This window comes from Phyllostomus hastatus, unplaced genomic scaffold, assembly GCF_019186645.2.
Source record: "Phyllostomus hastatus isolate PE091 unplaced genomic scaffold, TTU_PhHast_1.1 phas_contig_40, whole genome shotgun sequence".
In the NCBI taxonomy this organism is placed as follows: domain Eukaryota; kingdom Metazoa; phylum Chordata; class Mammalia; order Chiroptera; family Phyllostomidae; genus Phyllostomus; species Phyllostomus hastatus.
The window spans coordinates 759,497-782,995 of NW_025333872.1; the positions used below are offsets into that span (position 1 = coordinate 759,497).

The window sequence follows — 23,499 nt, forward strand, 5'->3', positions numbered from 1 at the left end:
AGAAAGTGCTACACACTGTACATCTTAAACTGAAACAGTGTTTCCTGTCAATCATATTGCAATAATGCTGGGGGGTGCTAGAGCGGAGCTTCTTTGTGAGGGAAAAGGACGTTCTCAACAAGAATCCGTGTCATGCTCACAGATGCAGAGATCAGATACCAGGTGCCAGAGGGGAGGGGGTTGGGAAACTGGATGAAAAAGACAAAGGGATTAAATTATAACTACACAAATTGACAGTTACAGGACAGTCACGGGGATGTAAAGCAGAGTATAGGGAATTCAGTCAATAATATTGCAATCACTACTGTAAGGATGGTGCTAGGTGGGTGCTGGAACATTTTGTAGAGTATATGATTATCTGACAACTATACTGTACACATGAAACTAATGTAAAATAGTATCAAATGTAGCCCCGGCTGGCGTAGCTCAGTGGATTGAGTGTGGGCTGCGAACCAAAATGCAGGCCATGACCCCCAGCAACCACACATTGATGTTTCTCTCTCTCTCTCTTTCTCCCTCCCTTTCCTCTCTAAAAATAAACAAAAATCTTAAAATAATAATAATAATAATAATAATAATAATAATAATAACATTGAATGTAAACTGTAATTGAAAATTAAAGTTTAAAAAGTGTTTTTTTAAAAAAGGACCCGTGTCAAGGAAAAGATGGAGAAGCATGAAGCCGGTGCGCCTGGGCTGACGCTGTAAATGGTTTAACTGGAGGGATGCAGCGACTGATGTCACTTAGTTCATTAATGAACTTCTCAACATACGCTTTTTTCGTCAACTCTTTATTTACTGTTGACATTAATGTAATCTGGCAAAAGAGACATGATTGGCTACTTTTCAAACCATGAAATATATTTTCAGCTTTTTAAAATTATTTGTGAGGAGGTCCATTCTGACATGTTTTGTTTTCAGTGACTCGTGACTTTTCAGGAACCTAATTCATAAAAAATGGAGTTAAACCCAGAGCCTCACCTGATGCCAGGTACACAGCAGGTGCTCAATTATTGCTCATAGAATGAAGAGCCGAAGAATCCCTTTATTCCCGGCCCCCAGGTGTCCAGCCCAGAGCCCGGCCTAGCGTGCCTGGAAGGTTGGGAGGGGGTGCAGCCGAGTGGAGGGCCCAAGGATCGGGGACCTGGGGTGGCAAACTCCGGCCAAGCCCCCACCCCCCCACCCCCCACCCCCCGCTCACTCCTGGCCCCGAGAGTCCCAGCGTGGGGCGAACACGCAGTCCCTAGCACACGCAGGTGTTTTCAACCACTGACACACCAGCAGGCAAAAGCCAACATCGTAATGGCAGAAATGACCCGCGACTGTGTTATGTTATTAATGTAATCTGGCAAAAGAGACATGATTGGCTACTTTTCAGAGTGTCTCATGTCTCACACCTTGGACCCATGAAGAAGGTGTGAGACGGGAAGAACTGAGGCAGCGTTAGGGGGCAGCAGGCCCCCCTGGGCCGCGTGACCTTGGGCAAATCACTCCCACTCTGACCTCAGCTGCATTGTTTACAAAAGGAGAAGTTGGACGAGTTCATCTAGACAGTCCCTCCACTGGTCACGCACTTGTGGGCTGGAGGTGATGAGAAAGGCTGTGGGGTGTGGGTCCAACCTGGACCAAGGTCACGGAGAGAAAACAGTCTCAGGGAAGGGTTTTCCTGCTGAACCTATTTGCTGAGACCCCCTGCCTGGCCCCTTTGGGTGTGGAATTGTCGAGAACCCCAGACGGGACTCAGCCAGGAGTTTCCCTGCTCATGAGCTTTGAGTCCCAAAGTCCAAGAATCCTTATCAGCGTCCCCTGTGCAGTGACTCAGGCCAACTCAGGTTCAGCCAGACGGGGTTTTCTGACAGGCGGGAGGCAAACGGCAGAGGCGGTTCCTCCTTCCGGGAAAGCGGATGCAAACCCAAGGAGTTCTGTTTCCGCTTATGTGAAAACACTCCCTTCGCTTTGTCCCCGACCGCCCGGGGGTGCAGGGGCAGAGGCCCCGACCCCTCAGGAGGCCCCAGTCAGAACATGGGGGTTGGGGGCAGAGGCATCTTCACACCTTAGAGCAGCTTGTGGTTGGCAGAGTTTCCTGAGTCAGCGCGAGTAAGCCTCTGACAGAGCAGGCGGGCACTGAGCACGGCACAAGTGTCGTCTTCCTGAAGTTTTCCGCTTCTCCTGTGAGGCGGTCAGGACGGCGCCCCCATTTTACAGGTGACAAACCTGAGGCTCCAGAGAAGTGGAACAACTCACCCAAAGTCACATGGCAGATGCAGGTGTAGGAGCGTAGGAAGCCACAGGTAGAGGCGTGGCAACCTTCGCTGGGTCAAAGTCATGGAGTCACTGAAGGACTGAAAGCTGAGGACAAGGGGATTGTTCCTCGAAGATGCCAGGGGCAGAGAGGCAGGGCCGTGGCCTCTGCCTGAGGAGCACCCGAGACACGGGGAGTCGCTAACAGAAAACAGGGAACAGCACCGGGTTCGGGAGAGGCACCCAGCTCTGCAAGTCTCCGTTGCCCATCTTTGAACCTCTCAGGCTCCGCGTGTGGACTGAATGAGATAAAATATAGGTAGGACCCGGAGCACAGGGCCTGCACACAGTAAGCTCTTAAATGTCAGGTAAAATTATTGTTATTGTTACTCAAGGTTGACAAAGCAATCATCCTTTTGTCCGTTTCACATATCAGACCCCTGGGGTGGGTTTTCCTGAGCATGCCCCTTTGCCAGACGAGGCAAGCTGAGGCTCAGTGAGGGGACTCTGCTTCCTTATTCTGTAAATTGAAGCAGCCGGGCTGGATGCCCTCGCTGGGCAGGTAGCCAGGGGTGAGGCAGGGAGAGAGCTCACGCCCTGTGCCCCACTCAGCCCCAGAGCTTCTCTACCCAAAGAATGATGCCTCCACAACACCCTGGATGCGAGCCTCCCAGTCCTCGGCAGGTCCAGGTCCCCCAGGCAGCCTTAAGGTCCGAGACAACAGCTGAGATCCTGTGAGTGCAAAACCTGCCTGGGGATCCTGCTGCCCCGGGAGGAGGGAGGAGGCCGTGCAGCTCACTGCTGCCTTCATGGGAGACTCAGTCTCCGGTCTGCCGGTGCCCAGAGTCCATGTGCCCCTCACGGAGAGACTTCTAGCATCTTCTCCTTGAAATCCATCTTGTCCTGCTCCTGGCTCTCCTGCTGCTCCAGGCGGCTGCCCTTGTCCTCAATGATCTTCCCAGGTATCTTCAGAAATCTGGAATTCAGGCCCCAGCTGCAGATCAGCTGCTGCCCCAGCTGTGCAGGCTTCCAGCCCACCCAACTCCAGCCCTGCTTCCCCTTCACACCTCGACCCCGAAGCTACTCACCTGAACAGAAGTTTCTGCCCGGGCTCCTTCTTAATGATGTTCAGCTTATAGTAGTGGCGGAGCGCACGTGACATCTTCTCATAGGTCATGTTCACCCGGTTCTGGGAGGCAAAGCAACCCACATCACACCCCACCCCATACCTCGTTCCTTCCAGGCCTCGGTTTCCACACCTGGAAGGGAGCAGCCCGGGGTTCTGTGAGGGCGCATGAGGGTTCTCCTGAGTTTGGAAGGAGGAAGTCAGAGGAAGGTCCGGGAAGAAATGGGGTGATTCTCTCGTCTATCTGTCTGAGAACCATGGGGCAGGAGCGAATCACATGTTGCTTTTAAATAGCAAATGCCACAAGCAGTAACAAGTAAATACACATTTAGTTGGAAATGTAATCAGAGAGACAGCATGACGAGGGGCCATGAGGGTCAAGTCACTTCTTCCTCTCCCTGAGGGGCGGGCAGTGCAGAGCAGCGGCAAAGCAGCTGGGCTTTGGGGTCAGTGTAAGCCCCAGCTCCACCATTTGGCAGCTGTGTGCCTGTGGATGAGTTTCTTTACCTCTCGGAATCTGTGTCTCTGATTATAGAATGAGGATAAGAACATCTGACTCACAGCTTTGTGGGAAGAACTAAATTGCTGACCCACTTAGCACAGTGCTTGGGATGCACTATGCACTAAATGGGTTTACTACTCTCTGAGCCTCAGGTTCCCCCCGTGCTGTGCGGGGATTGGACCAGGTAACCACACCCAAAATTCAGTCATTTGCATCCTTCCAGCCACCAGCACTATTGAGAGGTGACAAAATAGAGGACAGAGCTACAGTCTGAGTTCAAGGCCCCACTCTGCCACCTCCTGGCTACAGACAAGCTGGTAACCCAATCTGTCCCCAGTTGCCTCATCTGATAACACCTACTCTCACGAGGTTGGTATGAGGGTTAAATGAGTTAAGACAGGCAAAACCCCCGGAGCAGTGCCAGCCAATCAAACGCTATACCATCTTAGGAAATGCTACATATCACAAATTATCATTACTGTTAACAATTGTAAAAGACTCACTTTTTTTTTACTTAAATGAATTAATCTATAGATAAGGACACTCGCTTTATATCACCACTGTAAGTCATGAGATTGACATGATAGGTAAATTTTTAAATCCTAATTCTTACTAAAATAAATACTTAGCTATTACAATCTCCTGGCAGACACCCATTTAGGTATGGGCGTTCCTCACGCCGGGAATGCTGGACTCAGGGATTCCCGGGCCTTTCCGGCCCTGGCACTGGACACTCCCTCGGGGCCTGAGACTTGGGTTTCCATCCTGGCTTTTTCCAGGGAACCGGCTTCCTCATCTGGGGGGAGGCAGCCAACCACCCCCACAGCTTGTGTGATTCATTTAAACCTGCTCTGAAAGGGTGCAATGCCAAGCAAAGGTGGGACTAAGCGATTAGAAGGCGAGCTTCCCAAGTTCCAGAAACAGTTCCCATCATCAGGAAGTGACCTGTCTGTCCCTCAGGATGTCCCAAAATGAAAGGACCCCAACCGTTCCTGGAGCTGCTGGGGAAGCCCCATCAGTTCGGGACTGTGCCCTAGTGCTCAGGGGTCCACTCTGACCGCCTGGCCCTGTCCTCCTCTGGGTACGTGGGGACCACCCCGCCCGCCGGCTGAAGTTCACCTTGTGGTTTCCCCAGAGTCTGGCGAGCCCATTAGGATCCACAACTCGGAAAATCTTGGCATTCTTGTCTTCCCACCTGATGTAGGACTCGTACCTGGCGTCAGAGAGCAGCTGGTACACGTAATCCCACAGCAGCCGGCAGTCTGCAATTGAGCACAGGGGTGTGGACGGGGCGCTTCCCTGGAGCTGTGAGGATGGGCACTAGAAAGGCACTCTGGGGTCCCCGCTGCCGGGGCCCTCCTGTGCAGCAGGATTGAGAAGACAATGGTATAAACAGAAACGGGGGGCCCATTATTCATTGTTCCATTCAATCACCAGAACTCTAGGGAGTATCTACCTTTATCCCCAGGAAGAGATGGGGCAAAGGGCTCAGAGAGGTACAGATGCGTCCAAGGCACCCAGCTTCCGCAGGCAGAGCCAGCAGTCTAACCCAGCTCTGCACACCAACGCCCTCCCCTCAGGCGAAGGCAGCTTCCAGGCCCTCCTCTGTCCCTGGGCCCCTCACTCAGCCCTTTGGAATCTCCATCCTAACAGGAGAGTCAGGAAAATCAAATGTGACATTGCAGGGGACAAACAGCAGAGGGAGCCCAGGAGCACCAGGATTTCTCTTCCACCACCTGGGCCTCCAAGCCATTTTCCTCACAGGGCGTGATGTGAGTGTGAAATAACATAGTAGACAACAACAACAACGCTCAGCACAGTGCCTGGTGCAGAGTGAACACTCCAAGAATGTTAAGCATTATTATTTTTAAAAAACTGAAATAATTGTGCTTTAGAGACTCCTACTCATTTCCAACCCAGAAGGCAAGCTTCCTCCCGCTCTGTGGTGGCATAGAACACAGTGGCCCCGGCATGGCTAGAAAACACCCTTGGGTGCTTCTCTGTCAGTCTGTCTGCTTGCCTGTCTGTTAGTCCATCCTTTAAAAAGAAATGCAAAACGGAAGCGTATCACCTGGTTGGAGCTCAGGCTCTGGACCAGGCCGCCTGGGTTCACATCCCGACTCGGCCCTCACTGCCTGTGTGAACATGGAAGACCACCTCCCTGAGCCTCATTATCTGTGATGGGGCTAATAATGATACCAACCTCACGGGCTGTAGTGGGGTTAAATAAAGAATCATCCCCAGCACACAGTAGGTGCTCAACTATTTAAAAATTAATAAGGTTTTAAATGCTAATCTGACTGACAGTCTGTCTGTGACTGGCCTGTCCTGCTCTGGTGACAGGGCGGGTGTGGCAATCCCAGGCGGCACTGCTCACGTGGCTGGATTGTGGCCAGAACACAGGACAGTCACCCCACACACCTCCCTCCCAGCACAGACGGACCCTCTCACCCCCCAGAGCAAAACCTCCCTCCTCTCTGTCGCCTGCGACCTCACCCCAGACCAGCCTCCTACCCACCTGCGATCCTGCCGTCGACGGGGGCCTTCGGCATCACGGGGAAGGAACAGATGCCCTCAGCCCTACAGCCGAGCTCCGCACAGTGAGGTAAGGTGAAGGACTCTTCCCTGCCGAGGGGGCCCCTGGCCAGGCCAGGGGCATCCAGGCAACTCAAGGAGTTGGTAAGCCCCAGGTCTGGTGGCTGCTGTAGGAGGCCTCTTTGGAGGCCCACCTGGGAGGGCCTGGTCCCCTCTGCAAGCAAATGAGCACCGTTGATTCTGTGGAACCAGAGCCTCCCCCAGCCCCGCCCCCATAAGGACCTGCCTGTGAGCCCAGTGGGGCAGCACTCCTAGCGATCTGCCTCCATCCAGCCCCCAGTCAGAAGGTCAGGGAGGCCGTGGAGGTGAGGGCCAGGCAGCCCCGGTGCTAACCCCAGCTCCCAGACAAGTAACTTCATTTCTCAAGCCCGTTCCCTCATCTGTAAACTTGCACACAAAGCAAGGGGTGACAGAGCCGTGTCCGGAGCCCAGGTACCCTGGATCTCAGTCCAGTGTCTTCTCCATACACCCAGTAAGTGCTTATTGAGAACCTTCTATAGCCATGCATTGTTCTAAGAATCTTGGGGACACAACACTGAGCCCCCGAAAAGCCCCTGCCTTCATGGAGCTTATATTCTAATTGGGTGTGGAAAGAGACAGATGATTAAAATGAAAAAGGAAGTAGAAACAGTACATAATATAGAGAGTGAAAATAAAGCACAATAATGCAGACAGGAAATCCTGGGAAAGGCGCAGGTGCGTACTGGTCAGGGAAGGTCTCGCTGACATGTTAACGTTGGGACAGACACCTGAAGGAGGTAGAGGAGTGGGCTATGTGGGTGTCTAGAGAAGGGACTGCCAGGCAGAGGGAACAAGTGCAAAGGCCCTGAGGCAGGAGTGTCCCTGGCCTGTTCAGTGAAGGAGGCCAGTGAGGCAGGAGCAGCCTGAGCAAGGAGAGGGGTGGCAGAGGATGGCAGAGCGTCAGGGGCTCAGTGTAAGGACTGTAGCCTTGACTCCAGGTGAGATGGCAGCCATTGGAAGATTTTGAGCAGAGAAGTCACACGACCTAATGAATCTCTCCAGCTGCTCTGTTGAGAACAGATCATAGGATATCAAGAGTAGAACCAAGGAGACCAGCGAGGCAGTTCCAGGCTAGGAGAGAAAGAAAACAAGACATCTGACATTTCGCCCAGAGCAGTTGGAAGGAGGCAGGAATCCGGTGCCCGCTCTAGGAGGTGAGATGCCTGTTCAGCGTCCCGGTGGAGGGTGGGGCAGGCGGTGTGTGGTGCTCCAGTCTGGGGCTCAGAGAGGTCCAGGTATACATGGGAGTCACCAGCACTAGATGGCACTCCCCGCCTGAGACCAGGTGAGATTACCCGGGGCTGAGTGGAGATGGAGAAAAGGCTCCCAGGGCTCTGCGGTGCCCCAACATACGTAGAAGTAGGAGAGAGGAGGGGAAACCAGGAGACTGAGTAGGAATGACCAGTAGGGCGTTCTAGAAGCCAAAGGAAGAGCAGGGACGGAGGACAGCCCACTGGGCTGGGAGGCTGTGAGAGATCACAATGAGTGGACTGGTCATCCCTAAGTTCAGGTCCCTGGAGACCCTGACAAGAGCTGTTTCCATGGAGACATCAGGAAAAAAAGAAACAGAAACACCATACAAACAACCATTTGCTGTGGAGAAGAGCAGAGAAATGAGAAGAGAGGCAAGGCCAGCTGGCCACAGGGCTGCACCACAAGCTGCCAGTCAGAGCATCCCAGAGGGCAGGAGGTGGGGGTGAGGGGACAGGGAGCAGAGAGGGAGCTCCCACACCTCTGCCTCTGTCACGACTTTGCTTGAACGAAGCCCTGCCCTCCCTATGAGGCCGATTTGGGAGAGGGTCTCAGAGTTCCGCTAAGGGCATCCTCACCTTCCAGGGAGTAGGGGCAGTACCGACTGGACATCTTCTGCCTAAAGGCCCCTCCAAACAAAGGGCCACATACCAGGGCTTGCCGCTGGGTCTTGATGTACTGGAGCAGCTCATACAGGACATCACCTGGGGTGGGGCAGGAGGGGGGCTGCTGACCAGGCTGGGTGGGGAGGCCCTGCCTCATTCCCCCTCAGTCACCTGCCTCTTGGGTGGCTGCATGTCCTGTCACAAGCTTCCAGATGATGGAGATGAGAGGCAGTAGTGTGGTAGGGGAGACAGGGCCACAGGGAATGGCTGGGAAAGGAGGGGGCAGGACAGACCCCTAGGGCTGGAAAAACAGAAGCCAAATTGACTCTGCTGTTGGCCGGCTCTGGTGGGAACCACCAGGCAAACATTTATGGAAACAATGGTGTCAGCAGCGCTGGGAAGTGAGCATGATCCTCAAACAAACGTCCCCTCCTTCTCTCTCCCTGAGCCTACCTGGGTTTCCATCGTTTTAGAGCAAAGCCAGTGAGTTTCCAGACCTGAACCTGGTGCACGGAACCGGAAGTCGTCCTTGGTGAGGAGGCAGAGGGCGCGGCCGTTCATCTCGAAGCCGTGCTCGCTGGTGCGCTGCAGAGAGTACTCCCGCTCCGCCCAGCGCAGCCAGTGCAGCACGTCCTCCCGGCTCCAGAGCGCAGGCTGGATCCCTGCAACCACAGGATGCGGGCTGGGGGTGGGCGCGGGAGTGGGCCAGGGCGAGGTCTGCCCCATCAATGTCTCATCCTCCTATTCAGGCCCTTGCTGCAATGTCACCTCCTCAAAGAAGCCCACCCTGAACACCCCATCTGAGCATATTCTCTCCTGTCCTGCTATCCATAACCTGTCATTGTCTCTGTCACCATGTCCTTTCCCTTCCTGGAACCTTACTTACTTTTCATTTACACTTTACATGAGATATAATTACATGTTTCTGTTTATCATTATCTATGCATTATGAATGTATTCACTTATTTGGGGGCCCCCTCCAACCCCCTGTACCCCAGCCTGTCTTCTGATTATTCATTTAGCAAATGCTTACTGAGGAGCTGCTCTGCGCTGGGCACTGGTCTGGGTGTGCGGGGCACCCTGTGTGTGTGTTCCGGGACAGCGCCCCACGCAGAGCAGGTGCTCGATAAACACATGTCAAATGATTACACGAATGACCAGCAAGTCCTACAAGGAAGGCATTACTGCTACTGTTTTCCAGATACGGAAACTGAGGCTCCCAGGGGCTAAGCAACACAGAAGCCTGAGGTCCAGCCAGGTCTGGAAGCAGGTCTGTCTGGCCGCTGTTCTCTTCCGCTCCTTGGAGCCAGCTCAGATCTGGGTTTGCTGGGGCGCCGCCCAGGGGGCAGAGGAGGCTCTGCCCACCTTCAGCGTGTGTGTTCTTATCTGTGGCAAGACCCAGACCAGCCTCAGCCTTCTTTTATTCCCCAGGTGCTTCTGCTCTGCCTTGGCTGCGTGCTCCTAGTGCCAACTACACACCTCCCGAACCTCGCCTGTTTAGCAGGGCCATAGCCTGACCCCACGGGCCCTTGGCACTCATGCCTTCATGGACCCCTTCCTCCACTAGAGAGATTTTTCAGTTACATTTTATGACTGCATTGATAGGTGAGTACATGGTACATATTAAAACTTTTTCTTTTACGTAAAAGTTTTTTCTTCTGATTTCAAAAGAAACTGAAATATTTTCATGGGCTCCTAAAAGGAGCCCGGGGCCCGGGCACTGTGCTTCTGTGATAAGTCAGCCTGGGGCTTTGCTCTGCGTGGTGCTCCCCCCACAGAGCTCTTCGTCCCTCCCAGGGCCCCCGCCATGTGAGAGTGGAAGGAGCCCAAGGCTCCCCGGCCAGTGTGACCGGTAGGAAAACTGAGGCAGAGGGGAGAAGCAACGGTCCACCCCGCACCCTGACAGTGACAAAGGTGGAGTCAGCCTCTGGCTGCCTCCCTCCCAAAACAACACACAAGATAAAAGTATTTTATGTTTAACAAAAATGTGCATCATCTGCTCACTCATTCGTTCAGCCAATATCTAACAGGCACCAGCCACGCGCAGAGCACCATGCCATTGCTGGGGACGGGGCACAGAGCAAGGCTGGCAGGAGGGCGGGACCCCGCAGGCAGGGACGAGCCAACAACAACCCTGACCAGCGGCGCAGAGGGAAAGTGCACCGAGCTCGGGTGCGGGGAGCGGGACAGCACCACCCAGCTTGGAAGGCACGACAGGCCTCCCTTACCTTATTTTGGGACCTAAGAGTGAATAAGAAGGAAAAGAATAAATGTCTGAAATAGGCCAAAAAGGTAATTAAGAGGGAAAAAAGAATAGAGGCAACAAATGATCTCTGCGGTACCACATACCACAAAGTCATGTAATTAAGATCTGATACAATTACAGTAAGATTGACAAGAATCATTGTAAAGGAAGAAGGAGCCCGGAGGGCTGTGTGTGTGGAGGTTAAAATATGCCAGTGGTGGGATTTTAATTCAGAGGGAAAGGACAGTTCATTTAATACATGGTAAAACCACAGCTGGCTCTCCACATGGAAAACTATATTTGGGCCCTCACCTCCCCAAAATTCACAAAAATCATAAAAAGCAATTCCTGATGAATTAAGGCCTAATGAAAACCTCAGTGGAAGCAGAAATAAGAAACCATACGCACTAGACAGGGGTGGGGGACCTCAGGCATGACAGGAGACTCAGAGGCTGCAACGGCCTTGATTTGTATGTGTGCAACAAAGACGGCACACACAAAGCTAAAAGAGGACAGGTTTCAGGGAGATTCTTGCAAAAGACAGATAAAAGACCAATGACTATCATTGGTCAAGAGCATCTCTAAATATTTTTTAAGACAAAGAAGTCTTACCTCTATTCAGAGTGGAGTGGGATAGCCTAACACTACTGACACTTCGGGCCTGGAATTCCTTGCTGTGGGGCTTGCCCAGAGCGCTGTAGACTGTTTAGCAGCATCCCTGGCCTCTGCCCACTAGAAGTCAGGGACACACCCACACCCACAAGCTGTGACAACAAAAAATGTCTGCAGACCTTGCCCAGGGTCCCCAAGGGGCAGAGAGCAAACTCACTGCCCGCGGAGAGCCATTGCCATGGAGCAGCCCCACAAATAACACGCAGGAAGATGTTGCCTCACTAGTCAGGCGCAGCCACAGAAGAGTGAGATGCCATTTTATCAGCACCTGCCCCTGGCAGGAATGCACGGAAATCAATGCCTCGCTGGTGGAAACGGGGATTCAGAGACTCGGTGGGAGTTTGGCCTGGGAGTTCGGCCGGGCGAGGGTAAGAGACACTGAAAGCTGGGCAGGCGACACTCGGAGACGCATCCAGGAGGAGTCTGGGCCAGGCTGACACTGCCAGTCGGGCCTCCGGGGCTCTGGGAGCTGTGGCAACCACATTTTCTGCAGTGTTGCCTATTTTATAATATTTGAGGCTGTCAGTCTGAAAATGTGAAACTCTGATTCCTGAGTCAGAGGCACCCATTTCCCTGTATTTGGCCAGAGCATGGGAATGGACCCCATCCCCACCCCAACACAGCCCTCTGGGCTGCTCTGCCTCTGTGAAAAACTGACCACAGTAAGAGGGGAAAACCCTGAACCTGCATACATCATCATCCACGGACGGGGTTCTGTCCCCAGCTCCACAGGGACTGGCAGGAGACATCCCGAGCTCTCTCTGAGGGACCTGAGGTCACACACAGCCCACAGCAGCGCCTGCGACCTCGAAGCCTGGCATCTGCCTGCCGTGTAATTTGGTTTTCCTTTCATTATGTCTCGCGCTCACTCCTACCCTCCCCTTTCATCCCACTGCTGCCAGCATCTCCCATCCAGTGATAAGAAAGGGGACCTTCTGTTCCATGTCTTCAAAGAATACTAAGGCCAAAAGTCTTTTCAAACAGGACTTGTGCCCTAGGAAAGGGCCAGCTTCCCAGCAGTGCATCAGCCACCTAGCCTAGGGCCAAATCCCCAAGCTCAGGATTTAGGTTCCAGCTCAGCCCCTTACTAACTAAGTCACTGTCAACCTCTCTCAGCCTCGGTTTCCTCCTCTGTGAAATGGGATAATAGCACTGCCTCTCCGGACTGTGGTGCTGGATGAGGGGCAGTGTGCTGTGGAGGTTAGGAGTCCAGCATTTCCACTCCTAAGTAAAAAACCTAAGTAAAAACAGTGACCAAATCGACCAAAAGACATGTATGCAAATGTCCACTGTAGCTCCATTCACAATAGATGAGAACTGGAAAACTCACACGTCTATCGGCCAGAGAATGGGCAAATTGTGATGTTTTCATTTAATAAATGCTGCTTGGGAATGAATCAGAAAGTACAACCAAGTGCTACTCACAACATGCGGATAAAACGTGAAGATACCACGTCAGGGAAAGAAGCCAGACATAGAACTGTGATCTAACAGAGGCAGTGCTCCTCCAGGGAGAGAAATCGGAAGTGTGGTCACCCTTTGGAGGGAAATTGACTGGGAAGAGGTACAAGGGAACTTTCTGGGGCACTGGAAATGGTCTAGATCTTAATGTACGTGGAGGCTACACAGGTGTGTGCATGCACAAAAGCCACAGAGCTGGACACTTAGGATTAGTCCACTTGACTGTATCTAAGTTCTACCCCAACAACCACACAAAAGTGAAAACACACAACAACAAAACGTGCCCTGATGGTGCCAGGCCAGGGGGGGCCTAAAGGGCTGTGTTTCACTTTCCTCGTCTGTACCAGCTTCAGCAACCAAAGCAAGAACAAACTGTGCTAGCCACACAGGGCTGTCACGAGGACTCTGTGAGAGAGTCCATTTAACGTCCAGTGTCTGACATGTGGCATGTGGCATGTGGCGTGCGTTTTCCTAGACAAACAGCCCTCTTAGTGTTAGATGAGGTTATATGTGTGAAATGGGCGGCACAGGGCACAGCATGCCTAAGACCTCAGCAAGTGCCGGGGAGCATTGCCTAAGGTGTCGACTCCCCCGAGAAGTCTCCCTGACCGGGTCACTGGGGTGGGCCCCACTGGGTCTCCCCTACCAATCTAACCAACCTCGGGGGTGTCACCTGCAGACGAGCCCACAGCTTTTCCCTCTCTTGGCAGTGATCCACTGTGTTTTCAGTTCCCTCACACCAAGCCTCTGTGTCTCTCAAGGCTCCAGCCAGACATCACCGTACTCTCCCTGCCCCAAGATTTGCTCACTGGGAATTTCCAGCTTGGCCGGCTCCCAGTTTTTGGACAGATCTGAACAGAGACCCTGCTGGCTGGGGCAGCTGGAGGAGCTGCCTGTCCAGGACACGCTGAGAGGGCTCGGATGTCTCCCTGAAGTGCCAACAGTCCATCCCACACCCACAGAGCAGGGCAGGATGTGGGGGTGCCCCTCCCCCAAGCTGTGTTGCCCTCTCTGCCCTGCCACTGGGCTTACTGCCTCCTCATGCAGCCCCTGCACCCCCGCCAGGACGTCAGGTCCACGAGGCACAGCCTTTGTCAGTCTCCGGCACCCAGAGCAACACCTGCCACATGGTAGATGTTCGATAAATATAAGTTGCCTAAATGAGGGAGCTGAGCATGTCAGCCAGGACCAAAATGGCCTCTGGACATCCTGACTAACCCCCTCTCCAGCTCCCCAGTCCCAACCAACCCAGTCTCTCTTCCCACAACATCCCTGTCACTCTCTTACTCAAGAAACTCAAGTGGCTCCCAACCACCACCCCCATTAAGTAAATCCCCTCCACCCTGTTCTCAAGACTCCCTCAAGCTGCCCCTCCCCACAGGATCAAAGCTGTTTCCTGCCACTCCTTGCCGCTGCCTGCAGGTCACCAGGCCAAGTGACCTCCAGGGCCAACAGAGCTGGACCAGCCTTCAGCATCCAAGTCAGAACTAACAACCGGCTTCTACCCACCTGGCAGGACCTCCAGGACGTATGCAGGACACAGTGTAAAGTGTTTGGCTGGGCCCCTAAAAATGCAAGCTGTGAGTGACAGCTGTGGGGTCTGAAGGATATGGGTTCAGATCCCAGCTTCACCATCGTACTGGTGGCTGACTGTGAACAAAATCATTCACCCCACACTAAGGCCAGTTTGCACATCTGTAAGATGGGGATAATAACAACCTACTTCCTGGGTCTATTGAGTGCATTTCATCAGAGGGTGTATTTATGGGATATGTCCAGCATAATACCTGATCGAAAGTAAAAACTTAACAAAGGCCTTTGTTATTATTATCAACATCTTCAGTGGGGGAGGCTGCCTGGAAACAAAGGGACCAGCTTGTTTCTCTGCCACCGAAACTGTGGTTTAGCATCAGCATCGTCTTTAGTTTATTTCCTGACACTGTCTGTCCAGGGGCCCCTCTAATCTGTCGCCCCATTGTCAGTGATCACCAAGGAAAGCAGTACTGGCTTTCCAGCTTTAGCCAGTACTGCTTTCCTTGGTGATCACACTCAGCCTTATGGCCATCACCTCACTGTAGGGCAGGGGCCAGGCCAGCATGGACGCTGCGTTGTCCGGCACTGGACCACATCTGCGAGGCAGAATGGGAGAATGGAGTGAAGCCCAGCTAGGGCTCGGCTCAGTTTCCTCCCAAAGGAGGGGTCTCTTCCAGTTGCGCGAAGATTCATTCGGCCCGGCCCGCGCCTTGAGTTTAGAAGGAAAGGTTCTCTGTCCTCAGATTGTTAGTTCTGGGAGTCTCCCTTCTGTTGGCTGTCCGCCATAGTTCTTCTCACTGTCAGGTGATGAACCCCACCGTCAACACTCACCGCTTCCAGAACCTTCCCTTCCAGTCTCCATCCTCCCCACTCCAACCTACCTTTGTGCTTTTACACTTGTACCCATCTAGCTTACCCCCTCTACCATGCCATCACCCAGGGCAGCGCTTCTCAAACCATTCTGACCTCAACCCAAAGTTGAAAACATCTTACATCATGACGCTCAGACATGGATACACAAATAGTCACAACAAAGAGTTCCTGAAATCACAGCTGCCTTACGATGTACTCTGACATACACTATTTCCTTTTGTGAACATACTTGTGTTGACCCACTAAGTTGATTTCACCTCTGCTGTGCTCTTGACCAGCACTTTGAAAATCACTGCTAGGATTTAGCTGCATAAATGAGGTTCTCAGATGCACTTCCAGCAACAGCGGCACTTGGAGTTCATTAAAGATGCAGAATCCCAGGCCCCACCCAGGACCCACTGAACCCAGGAGATTCACGAGCACGTTCAGATTTGAAAAGCCCTGCTCCAGGAGCCAGGAAGCCACAGTTGTTAGAATCATATCTATTGAAATAAATGCCCAGGACTCCACTGAAAGTGAAAGACAGGAGCTTGAGCAGGGCCATGAACACTCGGAGCTCCCCAGGGCCCTTTGCCCTTGCGCACCCTGCCAGGGAGCTGCAGAGCGATGCTGCCCCGCCCCTCGGCCCAACATCTGAAAATGAGAGGTGGCGCTCACGTCTCTCCCTGTGGCTTAACCAGAGCTAGGAGCTTTGAAAATCAGTGCTGAAACACAAAGATGTCTCAATCCCTCTACATCTGATAGTGAGGAAGTTCACAGACCTTTTTCCCAGGGATAAGCTCCTGGAAAATGAAAAGACCCCAGACAAGGAACTAAGAGCCCTGGGTTGGGGCCCCTTCTGATATTTGGCTTTAAAGGCGACTCTTGTCTCAAGGAGTCTCAGTTTCTCTGTCATTGAGTGAGGCTGTGCTGGTAATCACTTCTAAACTGCCTCCTCTCGAAATCCCCTGAGTCGTCCCTTGAAGCGGCATCACCTCCTCCCAGGTGCACTCAGCCTGGTCCCAGAAGTGGTCATAGCGCCTGTACTGGCTTCCTGGCTCTGGACCCCGCCGGCCCCGCCCCGCCTCGGGCAGATCTGTTCTCTCTCCACTTGCACAGAGGACACACCGTGGTGAATCCCATCCCTCCGCCCAGCCCACCTCCTGTCACGTCACCAGACATCACAGTCGCCCTCGGAGTGCACTCCCCGCTGCCGACGCCCCTCTAGTCAGGCAAATAAACACAGGCAGGGAGCCCCATGGGGCCCTAGCTCTTGTGCTGTGCTGCACTGACTCACAAATCTAAATCAGATTTGTTCTGTTTGTTCACCTTCCTGCTGAGGCAAATCAGCCCTGGTGATTAGAACGGAAGCTGGAGGTGGAGGAGGGAATGGGGTGGGGGACGAGGAATAAATGTCAGAGAGATGCCCAGCAAGGGGAACCCAATTTCCAGCAATGCAAGAATCGGGCGGACACCGCCCCAGCCATCCGAAAGGTCAAACCCTCAGAAGGTGTCAGCAGTTTTCTTCTCTGGGATGTTGTTGACAGGAAAATGAGTCATTTAGTGTCCTCTATCTTTTAAGACTGTTAGATATTTGCTAAGGGCCAGAACCGTGTTGCCTGAATATTTTCAGAAGTAACTATGAGTCACGGAATCTACTATGAGAAATACAGAAGATGCTGCTGGTGCCTCGCCCAAGGCCCTTCGCTCTCCCCCCTCTACACCGTGTGTGCGGCCAAATGCTGCCCTTTACTCTGCGCCCGACTCAGCCAGTGAACAGGGCAGCTTGGAAAGCTGGGGACTCCACACCCCTGGAAGCAGTCTTCATCCCATCAGGATGAGAAATGAGTGGATAAAGACCCAGCTTCCTTACCCTGGGCTGGCATAACTCAGGGTGTGTTCTCCCTGTCCCCCAGAGGTCCCCGTTGGGATTGAGCTCCCATTGCCCACAGAGCTAACTGGCCTGAGGGAACACTCTTCTGAATTCCTTCTCTCCTCTGTGGAGTATTTCAGGTCTGGAGACCCTGAAGAGGCCCTGTTCTGGAGAGCTCTAACCCAAGGCAACAGGACTAGTACCTTAGGAGCTCTAGATAGGTCACATGACCCTGTGGCCTGAGCTGCGTGCGTAACCAGGGAACAGGCTGGCTCAAGAGGGGAGGAAGCTTCTGTCACTAGAAATGTGCATAAAGGGGGGCCCACAAAAGGGGGCTTCCAAGAATGAAAAGGCTCGCACAGTTGTATTCACTGAGGGTGTGACTAAAGTTTCCAGGCCCCCACTTCTGCCCCGTGTCACCCAGGAGTCTTGAGCTAGGCACAAAACAGGAGGCAGGAGGCTGAAAAGTACTTGACCTTGGGCAGAACAAATCTCCTGGGCCTTGGTTTCCTCATTTGGAACATGAGGTTACCTGAGGTGACATCTAGGGTCTCTACCAGCTTTGACATCCTGGGATCTGGTGAACCACTTGAGGGAGTGGTCTTTGAACGTGGTGGTGGCCTCGGGAACAATCCAGAGGGCGCTGTGGGACTGCAGAGAAGCCCCTCCCTCCCCGAGGCTCAGTGTGCTCAGCTGTCCTGAGGGGACTGGATTAGGTAACCTCTAAGGTCCTGTTCAGCAGCAACACCCAGGGTCTTCAGGTCTGACCCCAAGGTCCTGTTTTTCCTCGCCACCGTGGCTTGGGCTGGGAATGGAGCCCAGATCCTACCTTCTATGTAACCATTGCCAAATATCTCCCTGGAGCAGCCCTGAGCCCCAAGCTACCCGCCAGGGTTGGCCTCCGGACAAGATGAAACAATAGAGGTTCCTTACAGAAGAGCCCCCACCCTTCTGCCCACTTCCCTCTCCACTGCTGGGAGGCACCACAGCCTCCCCCACACTCTGGGCTTTGCTTCTGTCCATGCGTCCATGTCTTGGTCCCCACCTTCCCTCCGATCATGGAAAGACAGGCCCTGTTCCCCATTCAAAACATGCTAGGCAGCAGAGAACAAAGGCACAAGGGGGCAGCAGGGTCTTCCCAAGGACGGTGAAGTCCCACCCCACATTCTGCCCCATTCTGTCAGCGCCTCAGAAAGCACTTTGTGGCCAGGAAATCAGAAGGGCGTGAAATCAATACAGCAGTGTTCCAGCCGTGGGCCAGGCGAGCAGGAAGTGGGCCCGGTGCTTTACAACCCAGGCCGGACACGCCTTCCCACAGCTGCCAAGACCGGAACCCAGTCAAAGATCGCGCCCACCCCTCAGCTAGCTGCCTATCCCAGGATTCACACAGCTTAGGAAGTGCATTTAAAAATCTCTTAGAAGATCATCAGCAGGACCAAGATTTAGCCTTAATGTGGAGAGCCTGTGTGATCTCCGACACGTCGCTTAGCTTTCCTACCCCTCAGTTTTGCTGTTTGAAACACCCTCTCCATGGTTACGGGTTTCCTCAGGCAAGAGCAGTATTTAGAAACTGAAATGAAAGGATGTGGCCAATATATTTCCCATGGTTATTTTAGGGTAGAATTTTTTGTTTGTTTGATTTTATTGGGTGTTTTTTTATTGTTTTACAACCTACATTCTTTTTTAAAAAATTTTTATTTTTTCCACCACCATTTATCCCCCCTACACACTCTTCCACCTCTACCACCCCCCTCCCCGACAATCACCACAATTTTGGGGTGGATTTGATTGTTCTATATGTTCTTATGCTTCTCTGTCATTTCCCAATTTTTGATAATAAGCACATGCTACTTTTGTAACAATAAGAAGTAAATATAATTATTTAAAAGAGAGTTCTACATTCATCCAACTGTTCACTGTTTAGCCACATCTGGCTTCCTCATTGGCCATGTCCCCAACTTGTGGCCTTTAGATTGGAAGGGGCCCTACTGCCCATCGGGTCCCAGCCCGCATCTCCGCAGGAGGAGGCGGGCGCCTCACACTTGGTCGTGTATCTGTGCTCTCTGCAAGGAGAATCCACATTTACCTCCTCTGACTCCCTCACCGAGGAGCAGTTACAGAAAACCCAGCAAAGAAATAGCAAATGGAAGGACGCTAAACCCTGAGACAAGAAAAGTTTATCCATCACGTTTATAACCTTTAAAAACATCACCCTTTCTCCTCCTGTCTACTCACGGAGTCTTCCTGGCAGCTTGCAGATCCCCCCCTCACCCAGCAGGTCCACCTGAGCTTCACATCTGGCTTGGGCCTGGCTGCCTGGGGGTGGCGTGGCTGCCAGGGGGCTCACAGGAGAACCGGCCACTGCTCCCTCCTAGACAAGAAAAACCAGGGCGTCAAAGGTGAGCATCTTGGTGTAGGCTCAGTCGTCCTGAAAGGTATTAAAAATTTTGTTCCAAGGGAAAGAGCACCTATCTCCATGTCTACCATAAAAGTAGGAATCATGTATGTCTTCAGCTTGATACCGTTAACATCTTGTACATAGTGGGCACTTGACAAATTTCGTCTTTCCTATCCAAGTTTTCAGGCATGTGCCTAACCCCGTCAGAAGGCTGCCCTGCCAAGACTTGACTTGCAAGCTGGAGATCTGAGAGTCTAATGATACTCAGTGGGAACCTGAGGGGCCAGGATAAGTCAGACATAAGCAAACGAGTAAAAGGTGTTTAAAAGAGAAAAAGAAAAGACAAAGTTCTGACCCCCAAAGTCCCATGATCAGCCTAGCCCTCAGAGTTCATTCACCAGGGTGCAGGGATGGAAAAAGTGAAAGGATTTGGTAGAAACAGGAGGACCCTGGGGGCTCACCCCCAGTCACAGGCTGCTATATCCGTAAAAAGTGAAAGTGAAAGCAGCCCCAGCCAGAGTCTTTGGCTCACTCTAGGATCTGCAAGAGTGTTACATTCATTCCTTGGTGTCTGAGGAGGTCAGTCTGCAGTAAAAGACTGCCAAGTAAAAGACCACAGTCAAGGCCAGCAAAGCAAACTCCAGAAGCCTTGGTCACTGCACGAGAGGATTCCACGCCTTTTGGGGTAGTTCCCACTTTATTTCTGGTTGCTCCCCACCCTGCCCCACTTGGTGCTGTTTCCCAGGTAACCCAGCCTCAGAGGCAGTGGGGGGCTTGCCAAGCTGGAGGAGAGACTCAAGGCCTGGGACTGGCTTTGGACTTCCAGGAAGATCCTAGTCTTCTCCACCCTCTTCCAAGCAAGAGGAAGGGGAATCCCAGGGCTGGGACTGCCTGCCTGGGAAAGACCAGCCAGGGAGCTGTGAGTTAGAGCTCTGGGTTTCGGCATGAAGGCCAGGGGAGGAGTGTGATAAAATACATATAGTATGGATCTTGGGGAGAGCAGGGTAGAGAAAGACTGCGGCGGGGGGCGGGGGGGGGGCCAGGAGGATCCCAGGGAAATATGGCAAATGGAGAGGGATTGCTAAAGAAAGAGAGGGGCTCTTGTGTGGCAGTTGTGCGTGCCAGCTGTGAAGGTCTGGCTTGTGCAGAAACTTCCAGGGACTTCGCATCTGGTTGATGTAGAGGTGAGGAGAAGGACAGAGAGCGCAGCACACAGGAATTTCAAGAAGAGAGAGTGAGGGGCTGGAGGTGAGTGCTCAGAGGGGAGTGAGGGGCGTTAAGGGATGGATGGTGAGGCTGGGGAAAGTGTTGGAAAGTGAGATCCCAGCCCAGGAAAAAAAAAAGTCTGCTACAATGAGTATGGAAAATGAGGCGGTGGAGAAGGGGTGGGGGCAGGTGGCTCCGCTGTGGGGTTCAGCTGCCAGGCTCTTACCTGCATTACAGGTGGAGGTGAGGGAGCCACCCGGCTGTCCCGTCGTGAGTGCTCCAAAGCCTGCTCGCTGCTGAGTCCTAGGCCAGCGCTTCCAGACCCTCCCTTCCCAAACGCCTAACTCGGCCTGGGGAACAAGTTTCTCGTGGGAGGAATCTCTTTCAAGACGTGCCGGGTAGCGTGCGCTCAGTTCCCCGGACGAGCAGGCGGGCAGGGCGCTCCGGTAATCGCTATCCTTCCGGGAAACGAAAATGAAAGAGCGGGATCCGGCTTCCACTCCCACCCCGGCGGGCTTGTGGGAGGGCAGGGGCCGGGCCCTGCGGGAGCGGAGCCCCGGGGCGCCGGGGCGCCGTGGCTCACGTCCTCCTGCCCGGTGGACAGCTCCTCCGGCAGCCTGGCCCTGGCTTCCAGGGAGATGAAGGTGGGATTCTACCAGATCTGGGGAGCTGAGGGAACTCCTGGGCCAGGGCTCAGGACCACGACAGACCAACCTCATGCCGCCTTTGTGCGTCCCCGCAGATGGACAGGAGGGGCCCCCCTCATGCTGTCCATCTGGACCAGCTGCCTGACCTTAAGGGTGGGTGACCTTTGTCCACATGCCATTTGGCTGGGTACAGGCCCCAAGGCCCTGAGCCTGGGAGCCTCCAACAGCGCTGGCGTGGTGCTCCTCTTGACCTAAACCCTGGTACTCAGTGGATCCCGACTGGCACCTTTGCCAGGCCCATGGCCGCCCCAGGCGTAGTGCCCAGCTGCTCATTACCGTGTGCGCCTGCCTCAGCTCCCTCTGTCTTGACAGGAAACAGAGAGGCTGTAAGCTCCAAACCAACATAGCCACAGAAGAAAAGGAGGGAAGAAGCCCTAATAACCCTCCATGGAAAGGTTGAGGGTGTAGCTACTGTTATTAATATAAAGAAGGCTTAGCACTGATGTATCATGAGCTCCTAGAAAGCAATAGGAACAAGGCCAGAAATACAACAGAAAAATGAGCAAAGGATATAAATAGGCAATCCACGTAAAACAACATGCCCAGTGGTCCCTAAACTTAGAAAAAGATGCTTAGACTCGCTCATTGTAAAAGCCATGCAAATCAAAGTTATTCTGAGATATAATTTTTTACCCATTAATTTAACAAAAATTCAAAAGTTTAATAATATAATCTGTTGGAGAGGCTGAGAGCACTTTACTGAGCATAGGAAGTGGTATGACCCCATGGGGGACAGCACGGCAGGATCAAGCAAAGTTACAAATGCATTTACCCTTCATCCAGCGTTACCACCAACGGTAGTATTACACACTATCTTTTCTGTGTGTGTATACATATTTGTACAAAGACACTTCTGGTAGGATGTATAATAAGTGACATAAATGGGATTCAAGATAGAAAATAAGAGCAAGGGTTTTCTTTGCAAAATTTTTAATAATTTTTTGATGTCATGTGATTAAATATATATTCAAAAGGAAGATGGGAGAGAAGAGAAAAAGAAAAGAAAAGAAGAAAAGGAAAGGGAGGGAGGGGAAGAGAGTGAGAGAAAGAACGAAAGAACAGGAAAAAGAAAGAGAGAAAGAAAGGAAAGGAAGGAAGGAAGAAAAAGAAAGAAAGAAAGAGAGAAAGAGAGAAAGGAAGGAAGGAAGGAAGGAAGGAAGGAAGGAAGGAAGGAAGGAAGGAAGGAAAAGAGAGGTTCTGGCCAGGCAGCTCAATTGGCTAGAGCAGTGTCTCAATATGCCAAGGTTGCAAGTTCAATTCCCAGTCAGGGCACATGCAAGAATCAACCAATGAATGCATCAATAAGTGGAATAATAAGTCAATGTTTCTCCCCCCACCCTTCTCTCTCTCTCTCTCAAATCAGTAAACTTTGCTTAAAAATTTTTTTAAAAGAGGCCCTGGTTGGCGTAGCTCAGTGGATTGAGCATGGGCTGTGAACCAAAGTGTTGCTGGTTCGATTCCCAGTCAGGGTACATGCCTGGGTTGCCGGCCATGACCCCCAGCAAATGCACACTGATGTTTCTCTCTCTCTCTCTTTCTCCCTCCCTTCCCTCTCTAAAAATAAATAAATAAAATCTTTAAAAAAGAAAAGAAGAGAGATTGTTTTTTAAAAAAAAATTTTAAAAAGAAAGAATAGTTTTAAGGATCTGTTTCATGTCAGCAAGCCAAAACTTGGGAGGTGACGGAAATAAGGAGGTGTTGTGTGAGGCCGACTAAAGAAATGGGGATGTTTCCCTTTGGAAGGACAAAGGCGATGCTACGTACCCCGTAAGTCTATGACATTGTGAACCCACATGAGCAGGAGTAAGTGGAATCCCTCCTTCACAAAAGAAATATGCATAGGTTTTCATGCTCAATAAAATAATGGTTTATTTTTAAATAACACTTTTCTCACAAAGAACTCAAACATATATAGAACTTATAAATTATAACGACAAACTTTCTTAATACCTGTAATACTTCTACAAGGAGGGAGAGAGGGAACATGAGGTAGACAGGAAGGAAGAAGAATGGGGCACCTCCGATCTGGACTGAGCACTGAGAGCAGGGCGGCGGGTGCCTGGGGGCCGGGGGGCGCCCAGGAGAACACACCCATTTCTGTGTTCTCTGGTTTGAGGATGAGGTGCAGTTTCCCTCCGGGAAGGAAATATTCAAGATTTCCTCACAAGGAGCACTGAGACCATCCACAGCACCTCCTAAGTGCGCCTTGGG

The 23,499-nt window shown here is 52.3% G+C and overlaps 1 protein-coding gene across 3 annotated transcripts; it reads right to left on the reverse strand.

The window, feature by feature from the left end:
• Nucleotides 1–1,201: 1,201 nt before the first annotated feature.
• ETV7 (ETS variant transcription factor 7) lies at nucleotides 1,202–21,300 on the reverse strand. Of its 3 annotated transcripts, XM_045844136.1 has the most exons (8): nucleotides 20,808–21,300; nucleotides 19,213–19,348; nucleotides 8,839–9,003; nucleotides 8,315–8,440; nucleotides 6,388–6,618; nucleotides 4,989–5,131; nucleotides 3,330–3,430; nucleotides 1,202–3,217 (listed from the first exon to the last, which is right to left on the reverse strand). In XM_045844136.1, the coding sequence occupies exons 1-8, from the start codon at nucleotides 20,811–20,813 to the stop codon at nucleotides 3,100–3,102; spliced, it is 1,026 nt and encodes a 341-aa protein (XP_045700092.1). In that variant the 5' UTR covers nucleotides 20,814–21,300; the 3' UTR covers nucleotides 1,202–3,099. The 3 variants fall into 3 exon arrangements, with proteins under 3 accessions (XP_045700092.1, XP_045700093.1, XP_045700094.1); XM_045844137.1 differs by lacking the exon at nucleotides 8,315–8,440; XM_045844138.1 differs by lacking the exons at nucleotides 19,213–19,348; nucleotides 20,808–21,300 and having other exon boundaries at nucleotides 8,795–8,927.
• Between the last annotated feature and the right edge of the window lie 2,199 nt (nucleotides 21,301–23,499).

Coding starts and splice junctions, on each gene's coding strand:
- ETV7 (XM_045844136.1), bottom strand. Junction 6,619..8,314: donor CTGCCCCTACTCCCTGGAAG/GTGAGGATGCCC, acceptor ATTTGCTTGCAG/AGGGGACCAGGCCCTCCCAG. Junction 3,218..3,329: donor GGGCAGAAACTTCTGTTCAG/GTGAGTAGCTTC, acceptor CCTGAATTCCAG/ATTTCTGAAGATACCTGGGA.